Source organism: Corvus cornix, chromosome 2, assembly GCF_000738735.6.
Source record: "Corvus cornix cornix isolate S_Up_H32 chromosome 2, ASM73873v5, whole genome shotgun sequence".
NCBI classification, from domain to species: domain Eukaryota; kingdom Metazoa; phylum Chordata; class Aves; order Passeriformes; family Corvidae; genus Corvus; species Corvus cornix.
The window spans coordinates 105,771,533-105,798,194 of NC_046333.1; the positions used below are offsets into that span (position 1 = coordinate 105,771,533).

The 26,662-nt window shown below is 36.6% G+C and overlaps 1 protein-coding gene across 8 annotated transcripts in view; it reads right to left on the reverse strand.

The window, feature by feature from the left end:
* Window positions 1-564: 564 nt before the first annotated feature.
* ROCK1 (Rho associated coiled-coil containing protein kinase 1) overlaps window positions 565-26,662 on the reverse strand; it is an 85,847-nt gene continuing 59,749 nt past the window's right edge. For 3 of the 8 annotated variants that reach the window (XM_019284037.3, XM_019284034.3, XM_019284038.3), the window contains exons 22-33: window positions 25,246-25,340; window positions 23,835-24,000; window positions 22,227-22,320; window positions 21,784-21,872; window positions 21,267-21,455; window positions 20,574-20,739; window positions 14,096-14,166; window positions 10,257-10,345; window positions 9,042-9,120; window positions 8,661-8,922; window positions 7,700-7,907; window positions 565-2,934 (exon numbers count right to left, since the gene is read on the reverse strand). In XM_019284037.3, the coding sequence (XP_019139582.1) occupies window positions 2,907-2,934; window positions 7,700-7,907; window positions 8,661-8,922; window positions 9,042-9,120; window positions 10,257-10,345; window positions 14,096-14,166; window positions 20,574-20,739; window positions 21,267-21,455; window positions 21,784-21,872; window positions 22,227-22,320; window positions 23,835-24,000; window positions 25,246-25,340 (1,536 nt within the window). In that variant the 3' untranslated portion in view covers window positions 565-2,906. Of the gene's footprint in view, window positions 2,935-7,699; window positions 7,908-8,660; window positions 8,923-9,041; window positions 9,121-10,256; window positions 10,346-14,095; window positions 14,167-14,671; window positions 18,413-19,555; window positions 19,593-20,573; window positions 20,740-21,266; window positions 21,456-21,783; window positions 21,873-22,226; window positions 22,321-23,834; window positions 24,001-25,245; window positions 25,341-26,662 lie in introns of those variants that run through there. The other 5 variants (XM_010396366.4, XM_019284036.3, XM_019284035.3 and 2 more) reach the window with 4 other exon arrangements.

Genomic DNA, 26,662 nt, shown 5'->3' on the forward strand with positions numbered 1-26,662 from the left:
ACTTCCTGAAATTACATGAATGGCTTCTATTTATCTGTACTTCCCAGCTCTGTGACCTTCAAAGGACATACAACCATTCACATGTAATTTGTCCTTACTGCTCTATTGTTCTGCAGGCCTTGGTGGATTACCCAGGGAGATTTATGGACAGCTAGCTACATGGGATGTGCAGGCTGTTCCAAAAAAACCCAAACAAGCCTAACCCCAAAACCCCCCACCAACAAAAACTACCTTGTCTTTTGAATAGTGTTCCCTCCTGCAAATAAGTGGGATTTCTGAAGCTCCAAACCTGCATCATGAAGGATGAAGCAATCACAAGACCAGCTCAGGGTGGTGGTTGAATAATAAATATAAATTAGGCTACTACAGCAGGCCATGAGAATAAGGAAATGAAAACATTATTTAATATAGTATTTACTTATTCATTAGTATAAAAAAAAAAAAAAATTCAGAGTGCCCTGGGCATTATGCTGCAAATGCACCTTGTACTTGGAAACTGTTGCAATGCCTGAATGCTTAGAAAGATGTATAAGCTACATTCAGGAGAAAACACCATGCCAGTCATTTTCAAAAGGGTCTTTCCATAAATTACTTTATTTCTCATTAAATGAGCACAGAGTCATTACCATATTAATAACAGATATGTTTATTATTACATATCCATCAGTGCGGCTTTCAATACCACTTGAAACATGCAAATCGTCCTAAGGACGAATCAGTTTTCCAGTGCTTCTTATTTAATACACAACTGCAAAGCCATTATAAATTACTGAGGAGGTATTTGGTTAAGAAATAAAATAAAATAAAACCATACTGCCCATACCATGAATGTATTCCTGCTACAAAGCAAGAGTCTGACAGCATTTACTGAAATTCCTGAATTACCTAGAGCTTTTGCTTTTTTTTTTTTTTTTTTTTGCATTGCCTACACATCTCTTGGCTTATGAACAAGAATCAGTCTTTCTTTGTAAGAGGAATTCTCATTCAAAGATTGTACTTAATTTAGAAAATGCATCTAGCATCTACAATACTTCAACCAATTAAAATTCAGTAAAAACTACTGATATGCAATAGTTTTTTAGAGGTTTCTTTTCTTTAGTTTTAGGTTTCTACATTTATCGACATGGCAATAATACAATTATCTCAAATTAAGGCACTAAAAGAACAATGTAAAACCAAGTAAAAGTGTTCTAAGAATAATTTACAGTTCAAACAGTGCATATATTTCTTAAATGTTTGTTAACTTAATGTACGTTATCACTTAAAATTGTAAGGCAATACATTATACAGTAATAGAAATGATGTACCCCAAAATATGCTTCCAAACTCGGTGGTTCTTTTTACTGTTAGTTTCTAATGCCTCTAACAATAAAATAACTCAGTATGGCTTGGCAAAAATGCATAGATTAAAGGCAATTACTTGTTTTCCCCCCTTTACAAACCTGCTGCATCAGTATTTTGTAAAGCATAATGCAAAATATTTAACACTTTGATCCATTCCATAGTGGGTGGTTAAGATTAAGGCTGTAAAGAACTCTGCAGTGAAGGCACTGAAGTTCAAGTGATGAGGCTTCATTTTAAGCTAGTTCTGCAGTCTTCAAGAGCACAACTTAAGAGTCTTGAAAGCAATTGCAGTCCTTCTCATTGAGAAACCTTCCTCTTCTACTCCGTTTCATATGCTCATCTTGACATAAATATCCCCTTCACAGGGTTAACAGTCCTTTTCTTTCACTGGTACGAAGAAAGTTGGCTGCATTTCATCGTGACTGACAGGCTTTTTTAAAAAATCCAAAAAGGCAGCACCTTTTTAATACACCTAGCTAAGCTTTATTTGCTTTAACTTGCATTACATAGTAATAATTAATCTAATCTACCTTGAGGCAAACCCGCAATTAAACACCCTCAGCGTGCTTTTGTGCCAAAGCAAGGAGGAGACAGTAATAGCAATCTTAATCCTGAAGCCTGTGATAGTTATGCTGAAAGGAACAACAGCCCGTCTGCACTGCTCTGTGTGGTTAAAAAAAGCCCTGTTTCTCTGACTGCATCCCATGAGGTTCCATTAAGCACTGTACATGTGGTTAGCTGGAACAAAGAAGAAAACAGACAATTAATAACAAATATAAACATTAGCTTCGTAACACTAGTGCGTGTTTGCCAAGAGCTGCAGTGAAGAAAATACTTTATTTTAACCAAATTTTTTTTCTATTCACAAGGTACAATACTAACATCATACATACATCATCTTCCACAAACTGTTCTCAGTTTCAAAAACATTAAGCAAACACAGAGAACACACAGATTTTACTGCAGATATTACTGCAGCTTTACAAGTAAGCAGTTAAGAGTCAACAATCATGGGTGTACTCATGGCAAATGCAAGGTGACCCTCTTTCACTTGCAGGACAAGAAAAGGCTCTCTAGGCTAAGACCACGCACATGCAGTTGCAGAGCTCATCTGATGCACAAGAAATGTGGCTGGTTGGTTGTTTCCCCTCTTTAAACATGCACTAACTTGATCAAGTGCCCAAGTCCAACTATATTAAAACAAAACCCCTCAGCTGTGCTAATACGTGAATAAACCAGCAGACTGTAAGCTATGAAGTGCAGGTTCCAATCTTGAAGCAGTACTGCAAATGCCAGCGAGTTCATCATGAAGTTCTCATTCATATTCATTAGTGATACGTTATTAAAATGAGGAATAGAACTTAAGATGAACTTTTGTATGTGAAGCTCCTTTCAATGGGTCTGAGACACCCCTCCATGAAGTCAAGGAAGCACTGCCTACCAACTGCAAAGAAAGGTGGGTCAGACCCTGAATGAAATGTACTGAAATGTCTTCAAGCATGTGCTCAAGTCTGTATCCATTCAACAAAACAGTTAATGCCTGCTTACATGGTAGGACTCCATCACCGAGAGCAAGTTCTGCTATACTGTCTGACAAGAGAACAATTTTCAGATACTTAGTAAAAGCTAGACAAGTATATCCCATAAAAAACATTGCTGCTTCTCTTATTCCCACACCTAGGTAAAGAGGATGCAGCATCTTGAGTTCATAGAGGCTGATCTAATAATTGACTGGCCTCCTGAGAGGAAAAGAGCCTGCTGTTCCTCCACTTTATCACCTTCCTGACCCCAGGAGAGCATCCTCCTACTTACCTGTCCTCAGCTTTGGCAATCACTGCACTTGTTAGCGCACTGATCCACTCAGTAGCTTGGCACAGTAAGTCTGTATTTTTTTGACAGTCAGGAAACTGAATTGTGGACCTTCATGGAAGGGTCCAAAATGGATCATTTACAGCACTTACCTAGGATCCAAGGACAGAAGAGAAGGGAAAGAAGACGGAGAGGGAAAATCCTCCCCTTTAAGTAGCAACAGGCTGTCAGATTAGCTCAGCTGCTGTGCTGAGCTGCCAGTTAAGTGTTCAGTATATAAGATTCACTGTGAATTTATTTAATAAGCTAAATTTAAACACTGGTACATTAGAAGTGAATTTTCCTATATTAAATCTATTGCCTCTTCTTTTTAAACACACAGGACAGAATATATAGTGGTATCAGGGACAGGCTGGGCATAGTCCATCACAGCAGTACTTGTCTAGTTCATAGATACAATTTACAAAAAAAATTTGTCTGAGAAAGCCACAAAAATGTCCACAGTATAACTGCCAGAATGAAAAGTTCCAACCAGGCCTTTTTCTAGTGCTTCTTTGCTCAGAGTAACTCTGAATCTTTTCACCATTTGCTCGCATTGCTCTGCCAGTGCCATGCAGCCCCACTACACTGCAGTCAACCCAGTGGCAGCTGTCTGATGGGGACAGAGAGTGTCACAAAGCCACCCAAGGAGCTCCCTGAGCATCAGGGAGGTGCAGGAGCCCCCATCTGCCTCCTGCACACGTCTCCAGGCACTGTGACAGGCAGGAGCACACACACACCCCCAATACTCCTGCTGCTCAAGTGCTGTGCCTCTCTAAATGGCTTATGCTCAATAGAACTTTCTCCACCATCAGAGCCTACAATATGCAGCATTAAAACAGAGCTTCCTGTAATTAATTCTATGTTCTAAGAAGCTCTGTCAGTATTTGACATCATCAAAAAGCAAGATGTCATCAAGTTCACTAGTTGGTTTTGGGGTCAGTCTAGAAGAGTAATGTAAATGTTAATTGTTTGATCTATGCCACAGTTTGTCAGATAAATTCAAGAAGCCAGAGAGATAAGATACCATGCACTAACCATGTACTAACTTCTGAATTGACAGAAAACTTTAGAGCTTTATTTCTTCCCAAGAACTTGGAAGATCTCCTTGGGTGATGGAGAAACGTGTGAGCAGAGGTTGTACACCAGGGCAGATGGAGAAAACTTATTTGGAACAGCTGATCTGACATGACATTCACTCGTGCAAGACCATCACCACCACCCTTCCTCCTTTCATTCTTGAGGCTCTCCCCCAAACCACTGCAACTTCTGAACCCAACAGAAATTCACAGGCTTTTCTTCTGTGGGGTTAGGGTTGGATTCTTTTTGTTGTCATGCTTTTGGCTTTCCTTTAGTCAAAACATTCCTGGATTAATTTTCTGCTGAAAAATAGATCACTTCACTCTGGTAATCTATGAAGTATGAACTGACACAAGATAAAACTCAGGAATGTGCAGCTGTCCTCCTCCTGGTGCTGGTGAGCCATTAGACTTATGGTATCATTAGGATCTTAAAAAGAGCTTTAATGGTGGTGTTCCTCATTTTTTTTTAAAAATAAGTTCAATTCCCTACTTGTGTATTTCTGTGACTCTCTAACACTCTCACAGGACAATGCCAATACAATTAATAACATAAATAGTCCGGATAATTGATGTTCCCAAACATACCCATTCCTTTGTTACTGTAACCTTTCAAATATGCAAATCTATTCCTTCTATAGCAGATTAGCTGCACACTTGTCCTTGCTAAAGGCAACTCCAAACCAGCATTTCTATTAAGACAGAGTGAAAAAGAATCAATTAACTGATTTAAGCAAATGGATTTTTCTCCCATAAAAGTGTATGGATGAAAGCTGATTATTACAGCTACCAGAGGACCTCACAAGGATAAATGGAAAGGAAAGCATACTCAGAGTACAATTCAAAGAGTCTTTTGGAAGAGAAAGTCTACAACTCTAAACATCTAAACGTGAAATAAGGAAGTATGCACTATCCTTACCCAGGCAAGGGTTGGCAGGGAGGAAGAAAGAATCTGTACACTCAAGACCAGAGGATGATTTTTAAAATGTACAATCAGCATCTTTCAGCTATTGTTTTAGATTATCCAATAACACATCTTAAAGATACAAGTAAATGACATTAAAATAATTCTTTCCAATCCCACTAGCTGGTTGGTTGGTTTGGGAGGAATTAGTTGTTCTGTTTATTTTGGGGGGTTTTTTTACTGTCCAAGAACACTCCCTCTTCAAAAGATTCTTAATTTTAACACCTTTTTGGTAAGCAATGTTGACTAACATTATGCAGTGTCACATTTTTAAAACTGTATTAATGATTTTTACATCATCAGTTCTGAAGGTTTTTCTACCCAATCCTTTTAAGTAGCAGCGTGATATCTTTTTCTTTCAGGCTTAAGTGGTCCAAGACTCACTCAAAAATCTTACTTATCAGTCATGGAGCTCTTTAACCAGTTCTGGTATCCTTGTCTGTCTTTAGTAACTAGTTTTTAAAATCCTGATTATCATTGAAATAAATGTATCATACAATACATACAGCACTTCATATTTTTTTCAGCCATAAAACAGGAGTATTTCTTCAACAGTCCTACTGTAAATAAAGATGATGTTAAACAACAGCTATTAATTATGCATATTTTAAATTTAGCAGGTAAGACTAAATTTAGCAGGTAAGACTAAAAGTCTTACAGAATCTGGCTAAAGCCTTTGGAAGTGTCTAACATTTTTCTGCCAGTCTTAGAACATTTCCTTGGACTGAAGGAAAAATTAAGTTTGGAAACATCATGAAGCTTTATAAAACCTTCTGAAGCTGGGAGAAATGGACGTTTTTTAGACAAGACAGATAGTTTGACAAGATTCTGTTGTACAAGTACACACCATGTAAGTACATAACAAACATGGCTGAGCCCCCCCCGAAAGTAACAATTACCAATTTGTCTTTATTTGGTACAATGCTGAAGATGCTACTTCATTTAGTAAGCAATCCCTAATTTTACAGTCTTTTTAACTCAGTTGTGCTTTTCCACTGCACTCACTGTTTTCCACAGACTTTTACAGTAAGGAAAAACTGCCCACTTCCCAGGAAATCTCCTCACAAATCAGAAGTGTTTCTGTATTTCAGAACTTCAGCTTGATTAAGTGCTGGTGTTGAAAAATGTAAAATTACACCATGATTTTGTTGCATTCCTCCCATTTGAACTGTAACTGGTAAATTGAGACTTTGTTCAGTGTTTGTGACTATGGCTTCTCTCCCAAGGACTCTGGCACAGCTACAAATTCTTAACTGCTGGTCACAGCTTTCTCTTTATGTCCTCCTCATGCTGTTGCATTATCTCGAACATCAAACTGCCCACAACATCACTGATTTTTATACTGACAGCTTTGTATTTGGGGCCTAAAGTGATTTTCCTGGATGAGATTATTTTAAGGGGCTTCACTCAAAATATTGCTATCTCAAAACTATGATCCCTGGGAGTGTTCAAGGCCAGGCTGGATGGGGCCCTGAGCAACCTGATCCACCCTGGCAGAGTAGGCTGGAACTAGATGAACTTTAAGGTCCCTTCCAACCCAAACCATTCTGTGACCACTTATGTTTTAGGATGGAAGTCTTGGGGACAAGAAAATCAACTCCCCTTGTGTCTTTCATATTTTTTTCTCTACTGTTCCCTTCAAGGAGGATGTTTCATGATACACCCACTATCTTTTTACATGCAAAAGTTTGCTTTTATTACATTTCATGCCAGGACTGTTTGACAGCCCTGCCAACCTAGGAAGACTCTTTCCTTACTGAGACACTAGTTTCCGTTCCATACTGTCGATTCAATCGGTTATTTGGGGAGAAAACAACACACATACTGTATCAGAAGCTAATGCAGGTTAAAATCAGATTACAGTAACCTAAGCATTAAAAAAGTGTATTTTACATCGTGTCTTGGTTAATGCATAGGGTCACAAATAGCTTAGAGAAACAACTCCTGGAATAGAAGACAACCGGGAATGAGTAAGTAGGGAAGAAGAATGGAATTAATACTTAAGTGGCCTCACAACAAAAGAAATGGCCCAACAACAGACAGAATCTGTAAATTTCTCGTTTCAGCCCCATTTGCAGACGACTTCTAGATTATGCAAGATCTGAGTCAATCCATGGATGAGATGACTGTGGATCATCCTTGCTGCTAAATGCCATTGCTGACACATCTGCTGAGCCTTGCCTTTAGACAGGAAAAAAAAGGCAACCAGCTCCCTTCCAAACCACTGGCAGGCCAGGTACCACCTCCATGGTACTTTTCCAAATGTGAAGAACAGATAAATTTACCACAATAACAGGAGAATTTTGCTCCTTCCTTAGGGATTTGAGCAAAGATTTAGAACAGCCGTTCAACAGCCATTAACTAGGGAATTATTTCACAATTTCACATGAAGTAGGATTTATAAACTGAGATTTTTTTCTTTTTTAGTCAAGAAGATCTGTAGGTTTTGTAGCTTATTTCTCACCTAGTTTTTCCAGAAGTATTTTTAACAACTTTTCGGAATGACTGGTTTGCTGAGGATCTTGTAGACAAAGTTCTAGGAGAAGCACGAACAAAAGTAGATGGTGGCGTCTTAGGGATCTTCTTTACTAAATGAGTCACCCACTTCTTCTGTTCATCTTGACATGATGCCAGTAAGAGCATATCTCTTGCTGAAGTTACATCGTAACTCACTACAAGGAAAAGGAAGATGATTCAGTGAAAATCAGGGCTCCTCACCAAAGTAAGAGTTATGACACACCAACCGTGCCACTGGAAGAACAATGGCATCCAGATAAACTCTTGTACTGGATTTGTTTATCTATTTTTGGAAGACAACAAACAGCAGGGGAAATGATGAATATAATGTTTTTCACTATTTGCCATTCTGCATTAAGATTCTTGAGTCTAACATGAATATTCAAGAAATGAGAAATTTACGCTAATTACAATTTTAATAAGCTGGAAGGTTGTGTGGGTGCCCTATGGCCAAGTTCCAGAGTACATACCCTGAATGCTCCACTTCACAGAAGCACAGAGAAGAAACCTTTACACCAGTCTGTGATGCAAGGTTTTAGCAGAACTTGCTGATGTAGCCACTGCAATTGTCCCTAGCATAGGTCAGGTATAAGGGAGTGGTCTGGGCACCAAGGAGCTGCCCAGTACTTGGGCACAAACCTGTAGGGAACAACCTTATGCTCTCAGGGCCTTCAGCAGAGCCCCATCAGTTACACCACCAAAGGCCTCCCTACAGAGGTTTGCCACAGCTGCCTGTTCATAAGCAGTGTAACAGCCTATTGCTTTAATAGTAACCTTCACATCTAAAACCATGGAACTTTAGGTTTGGGTTTCATTTTAAACTGAAGTGCTTTTATTCACCTCCAATAGTTTAGCACGTGTGGCTTAACCACGCAGAGAATACAGAACACCAAAAACCATGAGTATACCTTTGCATGGTGCAATTAATTCCTCCTTTTTATCCAAGTGGTCTCTGTGGCACTTCACGTGGCATCTTCGACATTCTAGGGCAGCAGGGGGTTTAAAGACATGCCAGAGAGGTTTGGCACAGGCCTCACAGTTGGCTGGAAAGTGGTATAACGTGGGAATAAATTCATGGCCTTTGTGATTTAGAAAATTTGTCTTCTCTGCCGGCTGTACTGGTTCTACCTCCAAATCCTTCCTGCATTCCCCCTCATTAGCATAGAGAATCTGAAAAAGAACACCGCTGTGTTACTGCTGAAGCACTAAGTACTTTTATACCCTTTTCAAAGAAGCCACCTCTTTTTTTCAAGAGAGTTAAATAGACAGGAGAATATATTTCTTTTTACCTGGAATATTTTAGGAATTTCTTCCATTTCAGCTCTATATACATCTCCTTGAGTTACAGGCCGGACATGAAACAGCTTACTGGATTAGAAGAAACATGCATCAGAAAATGCTAAAAGGCTACATGTATGTTTCAGAACAACTATCAAACTGCTTTGAAGTTCTTAGAAACTATGCAAGCAACATGACCTTCTTCAAGGCTGCAATATGATTTCAGGAACTAATTCATAAACCATATAGATTTTGTCTACCCAGGTAAGACCAAAATATTTCACAGCATGGAAAGAGGGTTATCTTACAATGGACTCAAGATCCAGCATAGTAAATTTACTTAAGATAAAGGGTTTCAAATACTTCCTCAAAACACTAGGAAGTCTAACATTATTGCTAGAAAAGCTTAGTGAAAACCTGGATGGAAGTAACCATATTAAGTAGAATACTATCCAGTAGTTTTTTTATTAAATCATGTTATGAGTTGATAATCAATGCCAAAACATCACAAAAGGAAATCTGGGGCACCAGCTGTCAAAAATACTATTAAAATTGGAACAAACATTATCTTATACTGGGTCAAGACTCTTAAGTCCACCTCTCCCAACCTCGTGTTTTCAACAGTAGTTGCAGCAGATGTTTACAAAAAGAGAGAAAGAAACAGTTCAAAGGGAAAATAACTCTTTTCCTGGTTATGAGCAACTGGCAGCTTAAGCACTTCCTGAGTTTGAAATTCCTTCCAGACCACTGTATTTGTTAGTCATTGATAAAACTATTCATGAATTCTAAAACCTTTTTTCAATTACTGCTCTGTAAGATCCTATAATGTCAATCAGCTGTTCAAACATCACAGTCATGTACCAGAGATGGGCTTCAGTGATATTTGACACAATTCTCCTCATGTATAACCAATGTAAAGGAATCACAATTAATATATTTTATCACTTTAAACAGAAAACAGCTGGAGAAGTTAGAAATGCTTTGAACTAGAACAGCAATGATCCTTTCTCTTTTTCTCTAACTTTTAGCAATCATAGGACAAAAAAAAAGTACTGTCAAAGTTCTGTTAATGGTATGCTGAAATACAGATAGACATTTTCCAACTAGTATGGGAAATTAAAAATTATGTATGGAATTTTTATTTCGAGCTTCTGGATTTGCTATCTGCTATTTCACACACAACACTCTTGTCAATTTGTATCAAAACTAACAATAACTTTACTTACTCTATATCTAGTACCATAGATGGATTAGACTGGTCCTTGTCCTTTTCATCATTGTAGAACAGTATCTTTTTACTGCTCACCACAACATACTATGGAAAGAAAGGGTACAACAGTTGAAATTGCATTTTAAAAAGCAATTATTTATCCTAATGTGTTCCCACATGCACATAAAAAGCCTGAGTAAATAAAAGGTTTCAAATTAACATCAGGAGATATTTATATCATCCTGCAGGCACCTACACTATTGACAGCTGTGCAATGCTACAGTTACAGTGACTGCGTTGTCACTGGATCACTCTAAAATGCTTGTGATGACTCTAAGTCCAGCTGTACACAAACTCACAAATTTCAGTTGCTACTGGCAGGTTACTATGAAAGTTACTGTTTCACTGAGAGTGACACAGTGCAAAAATTATCACTTATTGATAATGTTGTAAACAACTTCTCTAGTTCTCCAGGCCTGCAGGACTCACTGGTACTTCCCACAAAACTGCTGGTAGGCTAAAAGAGAGTCCCATGGCTCCTGCTATTTCCTACACTTTCAATTTAATGGACTGGTAAAAAAAAAGAGCCAAAATGAACCAGCAGAAACAGAGGTCTGGTACCCAGGAATACACTGAGAGAGTTAAGATCAAACACCTCTAACCTAAGCACTTCCCAGTAAGTTCAACACTGGAATTCACTGCCTGCTGCTCTTCACTGGGAGTTGCAAGTCCAACATCTTTGCTGGAACTGTCCACAAGCATAAACTCAGTGACAGATGTGGCTGTTTTTCCCCCCCCCCCCGGCAGTTTCAAATGTTTTAGAAGGAACTGAAAGGTATGAGGCACTAAAGAGCATTAAAAGGAGGTAAACTGACAGCTCTGTCTATACTGATCTCCAGCTTCACATGTAATATAACCCAGGAGGAGGCGAAAGGAGAGAAAAGCATGAGAAATGACTGCACCAATAGTTCATCTTGAATTCCAAGTACTGGCAGGTAACTGGATGGCTTTCTGCACAATGCAGATGCTGATAATTTGAAACTATGTTTACTCCTTCTACAAGGGGAGGTTTCAACCTCATTTTACACAGGACTTGAAGCTGACCTCAAAGCCTGAGTATGAAAGTCATCTTAAGTTTATACAACAGTGTTTGTAAAATGTGCAGTGCAAGGTGTGAGCTACAGTTGTAAATCTCAATTACTGAAATGCATCTAAAAAAATCCACAAAAGGGCATTTTGTCACAATTCCTTAATAGAAAGCCTAATCAACTTGAGTAAGTACTAAGCTGTAATAGTGTGAGCCTCCTGTGATTCTTCCTATTGAAGAAAGACTGTGCTTCAATTCCTTTATCCACTCCAACAGAAAGCTAATGCCTCTTCCATCTTTGAAGTGTGCACCTCTGCCTTTCAAAGATAAAAGGAAGCCCTTAAGATGACAACTATCACAAATGCAAATTCTGACTGCAAAGGAATTCAGTTATCACACTGTATATAAGCCTTGGTGAAAAAACAACTAAATGTGACCAAAAAGAGTTATGTACAACAGCCTCAATATCCTGTTCTGAACATATAAAAAAAATCTTCTGACAGTAGTTCTGTTCTACAGTGGTTTTTGAAGGATATTTTACCAACTTCACTTGGGATGAAATTAAGCTCCAGATAAAAATATGGCTAACCTATTTTAGTGTTAGTTTTAGGTATAACTGAAGTGTTTATTCTCAAATATGTTTTCCACACTCACCCCTTTCTAACTTAAGCTAAATAACTCAGAGGCCATGGGACAAAAACAAAAACATCAGTGTTACCGACATTTGAGTCAGAAATGCAGCAGCTCAAGTTGTAACAACTCAGGCACCAATCCAATTGCTAGTGTAATTTTGCTTTTTCTCTAAATTAATCTGGGCATGCTTGTATTTGAGGTTGCATACCTCCCACCTTCCAAATTCTCCTGCACTTTCAGTTTTGGGATGAGAAGCACATGAGGAAACTGACTACGTGCCAGCCTGTTTCAGCTGCAGTACAGTTCAGCCAACAGAATGCACATGTAAGTGAACATGGTCCCTCACAACTGTGTCTCACTGATACGAACCTAGTTAAGGAACCTTATCAGCACAATTTATTTCATGACTGAGCCATCCATCTGCAGCTCAAATTTCTCCAAAGTGTGACCATATTCAAACTAGGAAAGTGTGAATGGATTAACTGCCTAAAATATCTTGAGGTAAGTAAATATGCCTATACTGGGCATGCCTAAAGAAATTCTGATAGTCTTTCACTGAAGAAGCTGCATTTATCAGGAGTTTAAAACTTCAATTATCAGAGAACACAAAAGTAATCTCCATTTTTAAAAGACAACCATAAAAGGCTGCTGAAGTATTCTGACAGGAAAATGACACAGTATTTTACATAATCCAGAACAGAACAAAGCTACATGATTCGTGCCCAGGCATGGTCAATTCTATAACAAGAGGAGTCAAGCAGCTTTAGCTATCAAACAGATCTACAGGAAGCATCCACCATTTGGTTTTGCTCCTGATGGTGAACACCTTTTTTGTGGGCAAAACACCTGCTCCTTCTGTATACTTTTGCTATTAATATTGCTGGTTTTATTGTGCTTGTCTTAGTCTTGCTTTGTGCTTTCAGTAAATTGTTAAGTCAACCCATAAATTCTGATTTTGTTCTTCCCTTACCCAAAGGGGAGGGGGGAAGGTGACTGGCCATTAGCTGAAATAGGGCAGAACTTAACACTCACTCCCAGCAAGCCAGAATAGGTGGTGGTTTTAACTTACAGACAAATCACCAAGGTCTGATATTGACGTAAAAATAGGCAGGTCTGGAACTCAAAACATTTGGAGTGTATAAAAAAGGCCATGTAAGCCCACTGAAAATAGCAGTACTTCAAAGAAGGAGCTCAGCAGCTAAAGGCCCAATACAAACACTTAAGTGCTTCTTTGACAGGAGTGAATCCCTTCTCCTTTAAATTTTATAGGAACCACTTCTAACTGTTGTAGAATGTGAATGTAAACAGGAACATTTAAGAAATACCTTTCAACAGGAATGAGAAAGTTACTTCAAAAGTGTCATGAATAACTCAGTAATTCCCAGTAGCAGTCTTTGATTATAAGGAAGAAGGAGGAAAATAAACTGTTTCATACAAATGGCTTTTAAAATTTAAAAAATTCTAGAGACCATGTTCACTTTTGTATTTAGTTGTACTAGAAGATGTTCAAAGGGGGGAACTGAAAACCCAGAAAAGATAATCAGAAACTGGTTCTTAAGTACCTCAATTTGACGTTTCAAAGAACCAGACCATAACCTTTGCAGAGGAAAAACAATACTGCTTTGTTTGGAGTGGGAGTTCCAGCACAGAGATCCAGTTTCTGAGAGTAAACTAGTTCTTTTCAAGAGAAACAGATCATTTTAAAGGTAAGGGAGACAGAAACATCCTTGGAAATCATGTGTGGCAAGATACAGTGTGATGCACTCTTCCATGACCTTCAGAACATTTAAGTGTGGTGTTCCCTACTCTCTGGTGCCAAGTTGCACAAAGAGGTTCTTTTTCCGTAACAGAATTATAAAGAAGTAACTCAAAGAAGAAATGCGATTTTTAATGGTTCCAAGATGCTCACTGTAAACCATTTCCTCCCCTGTTGTAAATTTGCACAATGTCATTACTAAAGATTTCATACTGAACTTGAATTTTCTTGGGTTTTTTTCCTTCAATAATGTACATACAGTAAATTACTCTTAATTATTTTGTTTGTTTCTTAAATATGAGTTGTAAAACCAATTCACCACGTGCCTAAAAACCTTTCCAAGGAAATTGAGGAAGAAAGAAAAAAAAGATGTTTGTACCTGTTTCTTCCAGCCATGCCGCTTTATATTTCCTTTGTTTGGTACTGAAAGCCAACCTTCAAGTCTTGATTCTGGTTTTAAAAAATGCATATTTAATAATTTTGTGTATTTGTAATAATAAAGCAGAATAGCACAAAAGCAAACTACTACTAGAAAGGAAGATGTACTACATGCAGTAATGGGCAATTACCTATTCAGCAAAGCAGAATAAAAAGCACAGCTAAATAAAATGAAGGTATAAGCATTTAATTCATGCTGCATCACAAGCCAACATCTGATTACACAGTTACTGCACAATAAAAGTAAAGCCGTTTTCCTTGATGCCAACATCTAACACTGTATGTAAATAGTTTGCAAAGAGCCAGGCAGGAAAAACTTTGCTTTGAAAATATGTTACAGTTTAAATTAAGAGATTTTCAATGTAAACATAATTTAACATTCAGAGGGGCTGTATGAAAATACTCAGCAGGAAGATGCAGGAAGTAAAACAAATCAGATCCACATTTTCCATGGGAAACAAAAAAGGGAGAGAGAGCACAAGAGCAAGCAAAGCTACATGGGTGTCCCATTACTCACAGAAGATAAGCATAGGAGAAAATTAAATAAGGAATGCAGGAAGAATCAACTAGATATAAAGAATAAGAGACAAGTGTTTTACTCAAATTTTCAGTGAAAAATTCTCCAAAGAGAAATGTAGTATCATATTTTCCCACCATGAAACTACTGAAATAATTTAACATGATACAAAGAAGGGCCACAAGAAAATTAGCATTCTGCCTAACGTGGACTGTTGATTTAAAAAGCCCATCCAGCTAACTGAGAGTGGTTTCTAAAATTGAAAATTATGAAGCCAGATAATAGTAGCACTGAAAACTTCAAAAACATTAAGTTAAAATTTTCTGAAACACTCTGCACAACTATTTATGTCCTAAGGAGCTAGTGGTTCCTTTTGTCCTTCAGGAGTAACTCTATATGAGGTGTATCCCAGCAAGCTCTGAAATGCATTCAAATGTATAAAAGTTATTGTCCATGTACTTTGCTATGTAGAATTACAAAGAGACTGACAGCCTAGCAAGTCATTCAAATGGGGCACGTAAAAGCTCTTCCCACATTAGCCTTACAGGATACAATATTTAGAAACTACAACACTTAGAAATATGGAATAATTTCCTAACATTTCTCCACATGGAAGAGAATCAAAACACTGGGGATCACTGAACTACTGAAATCAATTGGAAATAAAGCATGTTAGCAGAACTAATTCCAATAAGAAAACTTCCCAGAAAAACGAAGGAAATTTGTGCCTCCCTGCCTTCTCGCATCTGCATAGTAACTATGGGGATTGGAAGGTAGGGGTCTCCACCCTCCCCATCCCTACTCCAGACTCTCCTCAATTCTTGATACTCAGTAGCTTTGGGAAAGAAAACCTACTTCCTCCATGTCTACAGGCCTCACAGATAATGCTTACCTTGTTTTGAATACTTTGATTAATTTTTACATTAAGAGAAGATTCTTCCATTTTTAGAAATTATAGAAACATCCTAAAACTCAAGTTTCCATTGCAAAACAAAGTGATGAATTGCTAATAAAGAACAAAGTATGGGTGACTGCAGTTCAAAAGGAACACAGGAAGGATGACTTGTTCAAAAAAAAGAAATATGCATGTGTTGAAATAGTGGCATTTGAAAATCTGGAAAGATCCAATGACGATGAATTTTAAGAGACACTTATAGAGACAGTAGGAATTTTTCTAGGTTCCCTTCTATTTCAGCACGTTCTGAAAACAATTTCAAGAGAAGTAGGAAGCAAATGAGGTATTTCAAATTAATCAGTTGACATTCTTTTCTGTCTCCTACAAATCTATTTTAGGGAGCAAATTCTGTTTGAATGAGAGACTATTTCTGACCTGTGAATAACATCTTGCAGTTGAAAGTAACAGTTTCCAAACGTACTCCTTTTCAACAAAGCTTAGATTTGCCTGGAACCAAATGTACTCTTAAAAGGGTAGATGAGGTCTTTCATTCCAACCTTGCCACAAAGGTTCCTCTCAAGTAATATTTATAGTGCAGTTTAATTTCCCTTGGCGGAGTTACATAGCACAACTGCAAATGCTCATCTGGCCATTTCACAAATATTTGATCCAGAAGAATAATATTTATGAGTGTTCTGATTAAGTAATTAAGAAAATATGGGCTATCTAGGCTATGAAAAAGAATCTTCCATTCCTGTCTTTAAAAGTAGGCTCAAAACTATTGCCTGCAACTTCCCTGTATTTTGGAAAGAATCCCAGAATTGATACCTCATATTTGCAATCCAGAAAATCCAAGATAGGCCTCAAAAATATCTGACAGCTAGCTGGATCTGAATAGGATATGAAGAAAGAATTCCATAAAGGCTACAGATCTTATAGTTCTCTCTGAATATATTTTAAATGTAGATTTGCATTGTAAACATCTCCATGGCTAGTATCCACACTACCAGGATTCATAGGGATTCAGTATGATAAGAGTTCTAACAGTAAGACTTCAATCACACAAGGCAACCATGACTGTACTGATTTATGAGACCTTTTGTTTTTCTGGAGCTAAGAAATATGGGTGCTTTCATGAACAGCAGAGCATCTCTTTCTAATGTTCAAGAATTCCTACTCCTAAGAGTCTTCCACAGCAACCAAAAACCTGGAGATACTACCTTGCTAACTCTTTCCAGTGTTCCAACTTGATTACTTCCTTCTTCAGACTGTCTTACTATAATTTCATGTGGATTTCACTAAGGATTTTTGACTGGAACTTGCTTTGGGGTTTATTCAGGCTACTTGCAGGTACCACAGGAAGTCCTGTCTGAGTCCAATAAAACTGCTGGCTGAAATGCTTCACATTTATTATTCCACCGTATCTTTGGGCAAAACACGATTTACAGCATATGCTGTAAAATATGTGCTGCAGTTAAACCTGTAGGACAGCTGAATTGCTTAAATGATCTTGCCAATCAGATGAAAAGAAGCAATTCACAACAGGTTAAGTGCCCTGTAACCATTAGGAGAAAAAAACCCCTCAAGTTCCCGATTATGGTCTGTCTTGGCAAAGAAGAATTCTGTTTACAATCATGCAAGTATAAAGACTCCCTAAGTCCAGCCAGGAGGAAGAGGCATTCCAAAGGCATCATTAAAAAGCAAGTATCTCAGCTGTTTCAGCAAGGACTCTATTAACACTGGGGACACCAACTGAGCTGCTATCTGAATCAATAATCAGGAGTGAGAGTTACAAAACATGCCTAGAATTCAATACAAGGAAAAACCTTCATCCACATAATGATTAAAGCCTGAGAATAGCCTGGATTGTCTAAAGGGGCCAATCCCCACCTTGGGAGAGTGTAAGTTACCCTAGGATCTACCAGAATTTGAGGGAGTATTTAGGTCAATAACAGACAAAAAACACCTCCAAGTGAAATGCAGCTGTAAAGTGTGCTACCACATGAGTTCTCTGTGTCTACCTCTAAATAGAGTATTTTTTTCGTTAAAATTTTATGAGTATAAAAATTCTTTTTACTGATTTTTCTCCTCAATTAAACCAAAGACTGCCTATTGCCAGATCTGTGACCATGGAATCATTCTTTTACACGTGTATATTATTTTGTATCTTCATTTTTTCCTCTGGTGATGTTTTTATCATGACAGGAAAATGAATAAATCATACTATAATTACTTATAAAATTCAACCATTTATTTGCTGAAAATTTTTTAAGGAGTCTCTTTGCCTTAAGAACTGGTACACCAGCTGGAGAATCCCACTGACTACTCCTCACATCCAGCTCTTAAACAAGATGCTATTCAAGGTGCTCTGAAGGAATGGCCAAGTTTGGGCTATGGAATTGATGGGAACTTGGCACACAATTGAAGACGATCAACATCATATAACAAAACTGCAGCAAATGAGCTGCTGTAATATGTCACCTTCTGTTTTGTAATCTAATTACTTGGTTTGCAGGAAAGTAACTATGTGCTGGATAATTTCCTCTTTCTGTGGCATGGGCTATTTCTACTCAGAAGTCTGGATTTTTTCTTGTCTTTATAATGCTACTGCACTCCTTTTTTGCCCTCTGCTTGGCTCTTTCACAAGTGTGTGAAATCTGACTATACTAATGTCACTTACTCTCTTAATTACCAAATCGCTTCTTATTCAGATTCTGATCAACCCAGAAACTAATTCAAAAAAAAAGAAAAAGGCAGTAAGTAGGGACATGATCTAAATCTAGAGAAGTCCTAATAATATGTATTGGAGGTCCTACCTGTATCACACAGTAAAACCAGCAGCACAACTGCAGTAAAAATCAGAGGCATGTGTAGAGAAAAGGGCAAAAAAGAGAAGAGAAATGAAAGGCTAGCAAAAAAGAAATAGTTGAGGGATAACAAGTAGATACCTCACCCAAGAACACCAGAACTTCCAGTAACTGTGATGTTCTAATTAACAATGGAAATTAACAGCTGACTTGAAAAGATCTTGCACAGACTGAAATTTCTGCCTCAAAACTGAAGCAACAGGTCGTGCAGCCAAAAGCCTGACTACACACATCTCCAGAGGTAAAACTGAAAATAACCTTCCTTAATGAGACAGACAAAGAAAGAACTTTCTCCTCCAGTCCTTTCAAGATCTGAGACACAATGGCTCATATTGACACACTACTGCCCTTAAGAAAAAAATAAGTAAGGTATCTATGCTCAGATGGAAGCATTTGTATTTTCCATGTAATACACAGCAGCCATTAAATGAAAATGGATGAGATAGAAAGCAAGGAAGTTCAAAACTACTCCTTTGAGGAGACAAAATCTGGCCTGTTTTGTTGTTGAAAAAAAACCCTAAAGCTCTCAATTTAAAAGAGTTCAGAAATTTTCTACCAAAATTACAAACCACGGTCTTCTTCAATTAGGAGACACTTAAAAACATAAGGCTTCATCCCAAATTGTAATTTGAGGGGAGAAAAAAAACCACTTTAATAAGCAAAATCCCTCTGATTTCTTTTTTATCCCTGTTAAATAAATGGAATACACTGAGAATGACTATCTAAGACAAAGACTCCTGGAAAGTACTGATATTTCAGAAATACCAGAAGGAGCTCCTAGCAAGTGACAGCAAAAAAAAAAAAAAAGTTCCTTAACCAGTATAATAGTTCTAAGAATTTCCAGTGGAAGTTTGCCTTGAAGATGTTGTCAAAAGACAAAATCTTTACAAGATGGCAATTTCCAGATGAAACTCCAGAGTGCAAAAGGCTTCTTGAACGAAATGGAAGTTGTGAAGGAAAAGACTATACCATTATCTGAACAAAAATCTATTCTAAAATGAAATTCATTAAAGTATTAACTAAAAATAAAGATCTAAAAATACACTAGGGGAAGATAGGAAACAAAAACAGACACAGAAAGGAGTAACTACATCAAAACATGTACTAAAACTGATAACCTACCTGAAATTCCAATCACTCTAAGACTTCTGGAAAAACTCTAGATTGTGGCAATTTGAGCAGCATGAAGTGCATTAACAGGAAAAGAGACATCTAAAATTATTCTATTTACTTTTATCTGACTGCTCATCCACTAAAGTCATAAAACACCCAAAAGAGTACTCTGGTTTTGTATGTTTAAAAATATTTTTCTACAATAAAATTCAGACTTATCAAAAACTTCCTAAAAAATTCACAATTAATTATAAAAATTACTTAACTGTAGTAAAAAAAGATATACCTAGCTATGACGTATGGAAATTGTCAAGCACACCTGATTACCACTGAACTTTTTTTTTCCCTGTACTGAGAGATGCAGAAGCGGATCATGTGAAAGTAGTAACTGATCACACTTTTCAAACACAGGGGAAAGGGAGAGGTAAATAACTAATGAGTCTAACAGTGGGTCTCAAAGTACAGTGCCTGGTACTGACACATGCAAATGGCTGGCTACACTGTATTATTTGTTCTTATTTTAATCCGCTAAATCAGAGTACCATACAACCACAAATTCATTATGGAAACTCCTACAATTATTTTTCACATCAGCAAATATTGCCAGTTGTCACAGAGCTGCTACATGACTGAGTAAGAAAAGACAAGATCAAGGCAATTTTGCATTCAAGATCTAAAACACAACTGTGATGTTGTAGACATGTTGGCCCTGTTTTCTGTTCACCAAATACTGCACATTGTATTCACTGTATTTGAAAAACAAGAGATGTAAAGATACTCATTCTACAAATGTGCATATCAACTATGCTAATGCCATACAGTGGGAAGTATGATGTGAGAAAAAACTAAGACTTAAATATAAGCTACCAAGGTCTGAAAAAAAAACCCCAAACAAACAAAGGAAGTGGAGATATAGAATTAGACAGTCAGAAGATTTTTAAGAAGCAGTAACTTGTTTGGAAACAATACCTTCCAAAACTACGTGTAAGCAACAGGGACAAGTAGTTCAAATGTGCTTTTCTCTTACCTGAAAGATTTCCATCTGTTTCATCTGTTGGAAGGCTGGCAACACTGGTAGAATCCATTCCTTGCTGGAGGTCCATAATTTTCCTTCGTAGTTGCTCTATGTCACTCTCTTTACTATCCAGCTGCATCTGGAGCTCGTTCCTGTACGTAGATTCTTCTGCTAGTTGCTGTATTTATATACACACATGCATAGTTACTGTGTTACCAAAAGTACAGCAGCCAAATATTTTGAAAACAAAACTCATTACTATTTTTTTAATACATGTAGGTACTTTTGATAGAATTGAAATAAACTATTACAGTAAAAACTTTTGTTTAGCTTTGGAAGAAAAATGTTAAATATCAAAGATCCAGTGATGTATTCACGCATGAGACAGTCAGATTCATCTACTAAATTACCATTTGTTATGAAAAGGAGACCATCTACCAGTGAAATGAACAGACAGTTTCCTGCCTGTTAGATAGTATTCAGGTTTTTAATCTTTGTAATATATCAGTAAATTCCACAGTCAAGAATTTAGGGGAAATGAATGAGAACAAGCACAGTTGCACACTTGTCAAATTCTCTGCTTCACTAAACTCCTGTTTAGCCTAGAACATGTGAAAACTAATTTGTTTTCAGGTACATTAGGAACTATACATTTTCCCTTTGGAGATGATTCCACAATGTGATAAAAAAATTAAATTATTTTACCGCTTGCATTTCATTGAGCTCCTTTTGGTATTTCACTACCATCTGATTGAATTTCTCTTTTTCTTGATTAAGTTCTAATTGAAGCTTTCGGTTTTCCTTCTCCTTCTTCCTCAAATCTTGCATGTTAGCTTTCTTTCTGTCTATTTTAAAATCTTTCCGATTCATTATCTCAGCCAGTTTGTTAACAGCCTGTTAAGAAAAAACAGAACCAGTAAGAAAAATGATATATGCAGCATGTTTCACACAAAACTTCTCAGTTCCTCTAGTTACGGGATTTGATAAAAAAAAAACCCCTTCACCAAAATAAACGGCTCTCACAATCAAAGTAATACTGAAAAAGTACACAGCATCAAAACTTATTCTTTCAACTGTAAATTTAACCATGCATAGTGTACATCATGGTTAATACAAGCTTAATTTCAAAGAAACTAAGAGTTAGTTCACAAAAGCAATAAACCTGAAATACTTCTGTTACTGCAAAGTAATTATTGCTATTAAATTGCATGAAACGTTGTACCTGTGTCTTCAGAGTTCTTTCAGTGTTTATGCTCTTCTCATAATGCATTCTAATATTATTGATTTCCTCCTCTTTTTTCATTTTGTAATCTGTTAAAATAATATCCAACTTTGAGGTATTTTAGTACAAAGTAAATATTTTTAAACCTAATTACTTCTATAAGTGCATATTTTTTTCCATTCTGTTTTCCTATTGTTTCCCTTTTTGAGCACAATACAGTTTGCAAAGACAAAGGTTACCAGTTTAACGCTACTGCAATGACAGAAAATTACCAGAAGGATATATCAGAAAGGCACAAAAATGAAATACTAAAGCCAATATCAAGCCCAAAATAATATGGAAGATAAACAGCAATGTCTTCTTCCACTTCCCATTTCTCCACATATGCTTCAAATTCAATTGTGCTTCAGAACAAATCAATTAAAACTCCACACATGACATACCTTCTTCTTGTTTCTTAAATTTTTCACTGATCTCTGTATTTTCCTTTGTTATTAAATCAACATCTTTGGTTAAAGTGTTATTAGTTTCTTCCAGCTACATGAAAAGAAACACATTGTAAAATAAAGAACTTGGCATAAATTCTAAAAATATTTATAGTACTATTATTTTAAATACCCTTAATTCTCTAACAACCATTTACTTAGAACACCTTCTACCTATGTGAACTTTTAAAAAATGCTACTATTTTTCTGTGCTGTTTTGATTTACCATAAAGCTCAAAATACACCTGTCCCAGGAAAAAAAAAAAAATCATTGCAGAACTGACAACACTGTAGTATATAATTGAAAATCAACTTAAGTTAGACTGTCAGTCATGGAATGTGGAAATTTTCAATTAATTTGCTGTACTTTAGAAAAACTAATATGAAGAGGTCTGATACCTTGAATCCAGACAGAAAAGTAGCTGACAGGTGACAGAACTACAGCATTAAAGGCTAGAGTAGATACAAGGCATTTACTGCTAAATAATTGTCATAAATCATTAAAGTCAGGATAAAAATAAAACCAAATCTGTTCTAAGACAATGCAGAAATAGGTAAATATGTACAGAGCTTGCAAAAAAAAGAAAAGGGAAAGAAAACCACGACACTGAATATGCGAGTATGTTCACTGCCACAGCCAGGATCATTTAACAAATATATATGAAAAACCAGACATAACTGTATTCCTGAACGAAGTTTTTGTTTGAAGCCTATGCAAATGCCTGTGTATCAAGCTGTCTGACAAAATTATCAGAATATATGAAACCAAGGAAGATACTGGCAAGAAGGTATTCCTTTGATGCCACAGAAATAGTCTTCTAAATGGTGCTTAAGAAATGGTGGTATTATGGAGATCTCAAGCTTATAAAAGCAAATTCATGAAACAAACACTATTTGCACTATCTTTACACAGGGATGGAATATCCATGGTAGCACTAACAGAAAGCTTAGAGCAACTGAGCCAAGTTCAGTTACATCTGGAGCTTTACACCCCCAGGATTTTTTAAGAAAACATGCATAGCTGATGCTAAATGGGAAAAACAACAATGATAAAATAACTATGCTACATATGGCATCCTATTTGAGACTTGCCAGTTAAAGACATTTATCAAGCTCCTACCAACACTCAAAAGTTATGCTATAAAGCGTATTCAAAAATTACAGTTTGAGTTTTGGCTTGTGGGTTTTTGTGACTCTGAAGTGGGTTTGTTTTTTTTTTTAAAGACTAAGTTACTTTTCAGTAAGAGTCTCTAATACACTGCTCCACAAAGCTACAAGATTTCAGTAATACACTTGGCAATGACAAGAAGTAAATACAAAAGGCTTAATAACTGAATCATAGACATTCACTTGATTTTCTTTCTGGCTTCACCTCAGATTAATGAATTCTGCTTTTTAGGGAGGTCACACGATGAAATTAAATGTTTAAGGTTCCAATGAGCCCAAAACTTAAGATATTTAATTAATTATCACTTACTATCACAACAAGACTTTATAAATTAAAGCTATGAATTTCTGTTTCCAGTTGGAAGGGATTTATACAGGTATTGATAACAGTTAATTTACCCTTCTTATGATGATGTCCTTATCAGTCAATTCTTGCCTGTGCCTTGATGCAGCTTTTTTGCTTTCCTGATTCAGTTCATAATACTGTTCTTCAGCGAGTGCCCGTGCCAACCGTTCCGACTCAGCTTTGGTTTCAGCTAAATCCAGCTGGGTAGCGAGTGCTTCTCTGTAAAAAGGACATTAAGATGCCTATGCAAAACATTCCAAATTTTCATTAAGACTATCAAACCCAAATTATATCACTCAGCTAATGGCCATTATCTTAGTTTCTTAAGAAAAGCAAGAGTTATAAAACTTCATTCTGTACACTTGCATCTTTTGATGGTCCACACAAGCTACAGCAGCAAGCTCACTATTTCATTAGCATTTCAATTCTCCTCCCTTTTAGGAACAGAAAATAAAATTGAATTACACGTACAGAGTGGTCCCATCAAAAGATACTTAACCCACATTTGCCCATTATCACAATTCCCATAGTTATATCCAAGTGAGAAACATTTATGATGAACATAAGATTGCAGAGAATAGTGAGGGAATAGAATACAGAGAATCTATAAAAAGAAGTAAGAAAATAAATAATTAACCCCAAGAAGAATAAGGGAAGTCTTGGCTACCTTCTCTTCCCTCCCCATTTTTTTTATGTTGGTTACCACTTCTGAACAACTTTGCAGAAACACGTGTATTTTCCTCCTACACCATATTTATTAGCACAATATCTTTTCTTTCTCCCTTTCTTAGCCCACCAAAATGCTGTACAAAAAGAACACTGTACATAACCTCAGTTTTTCAATGCTGATGCTGAAGCAGAACAAGAGACACAGACTTTAGAAAAAATTGTACTTCATGCATGAGGCTACAGTCTGCTTCTTCAGCTTACGAAATAAATTAAGAAATTGGAAAAACCTTAAAAAGCTTAAAATTTTTTTCTTCTTAAATAACTTAGAAAATAGTACATCACAATTAATGGTTGTTAAAATAACAATTGTTGCTGTAATCAGAAATATACTAAATTTCAAATGCAAAGACTTTTCGTTACCTTTTTCTCAAATTATTTTACTGACATAGAAATATATTAAGTAATTATCAGGGTAATATAATCAAATTAAAGAAGTTGGTAAGTGATATGATTACCGCAAATTAGAATGTTTTTTCAAATTATTGAATCTTACTAAATTCTCAGAGAAGTCATTATTCTTCTTACAGGCATTACAATGTCCAAAGCAAATTTGACTTTGAGTGTCAGTATAGGTAACATCTTATGTATCTGCCATTTACGAGGTGTGCTACAGAACACTTTTGAGGCCTTTTTCTGAAGGAATTAAAACATTTTAAATCTGATTCAAAGTATTCGCGACTGAGACAATATTCCACGGAAAAACTTAAGTGTATGTGAGAAACATAATGGGCATACTTTTCATTTTGCAACTCCTGCATTTTTCTTTGTGTTTCTTTATTCTTTTCATCAATCTCCTCTTTCAGTTCCTTAACCTGAGTTTTGTAAAGTGTCTGTAAAAGAAAGCATAAAAAAGAAATCATTACTCAAATTCCATAGTGAAATTCTTCCTTGTTTTCAGCCTAGGTAGTCTGAATTTGTCAAACCCCAACACATGCCAATACTGCCATTACTGCCTCTCCCTGATGCTTCTTTCCAGTTTCTGCTGGGTAGAGAACTGATATGACCAAATTACTTTTCAATTTTCTAATCTGTTTTCCTACACAGCTGCACAAATACACCTGCAGCAAAAGAGAAACTAGGCACTGTGACACAGCAGAGCAGGTCTCCTGGACACAACAGGACAAAACTGCATCCTCTTGAAGCATCACTGTCTCAAAATGTTTGTCTAACAAGCCTAACACCATTCTGTGCTTTCACCTGTTGCTTTCTCTTGGTGCCCATGTATCTTTTCTCTTAGAAGCTTAAGTTTTTTCTGCACAAACTTTCTCTTAGTAAGTGATTCAGCTGAGGCCTGATTTATGTGAATGAATTCTGTGAATTACTTCTGGTTTTAATTACTATATTGCTATTAACATCACCTGCAATTCTGAAACTTAAAATTTGAACTTCTACAGTAAACTACTTTTTCTAAATATTCAGACTGAATTATGAATGTCTTATTTAAACTACAAGTTAGTGAAAAAAGAAAAAACTGAGAAACACAATGCTCTGCATCTTCTTATTAGCAGTATGTCATGGAAAAATGCACAAAAAGCCCCTGTAACAGATAATGAAATGACAATCATATGCAGTTTAGTAAACATAAAAATTTTTATTGCCTCTCCCAGGAAAAACCAAATTTAAAACTATTTCCCAAAGTGAAATGAGTCTGTCCATATTCACAAATGTATTTGAACTTCAGTTGTTACAGAGAATCTCATGCTATTGTTTCTTTTCACAGAGACGAAACAGATCGCACTACATCTAATGAAATACACATTTTGTTTACCTGGAGTACCCAGTAAGGTTCTTCAGGGATTCAGGTGAAGAGAAGGTATCTTTTTAGAAAAAGGAATATATGCAGAATGCTACTGGATCTATGCTTCTTAAACGTATGTATGGTAGATCAACAGCATGGAGTATTTTCCAGTAAGTTTGGAGATTCTGAACTCTCTACAAAGTCTCAAATTATATCAGAAAAATTTCCCCTTTCCAACCTCAAGATAGGAACAACTCTGATGAATAATTCAGGTAAGAGTTACTCAGTGTAATGTAAGTTTTGACAAACAACAAAGCAACATTTTAGATACACCATCTAATGCTCTCTAATGCTTTGTTCCTTATTTGTGTTTCAAGCAGGATTTTCTGAATTGCTGGCTTATGCCAGGCTGTT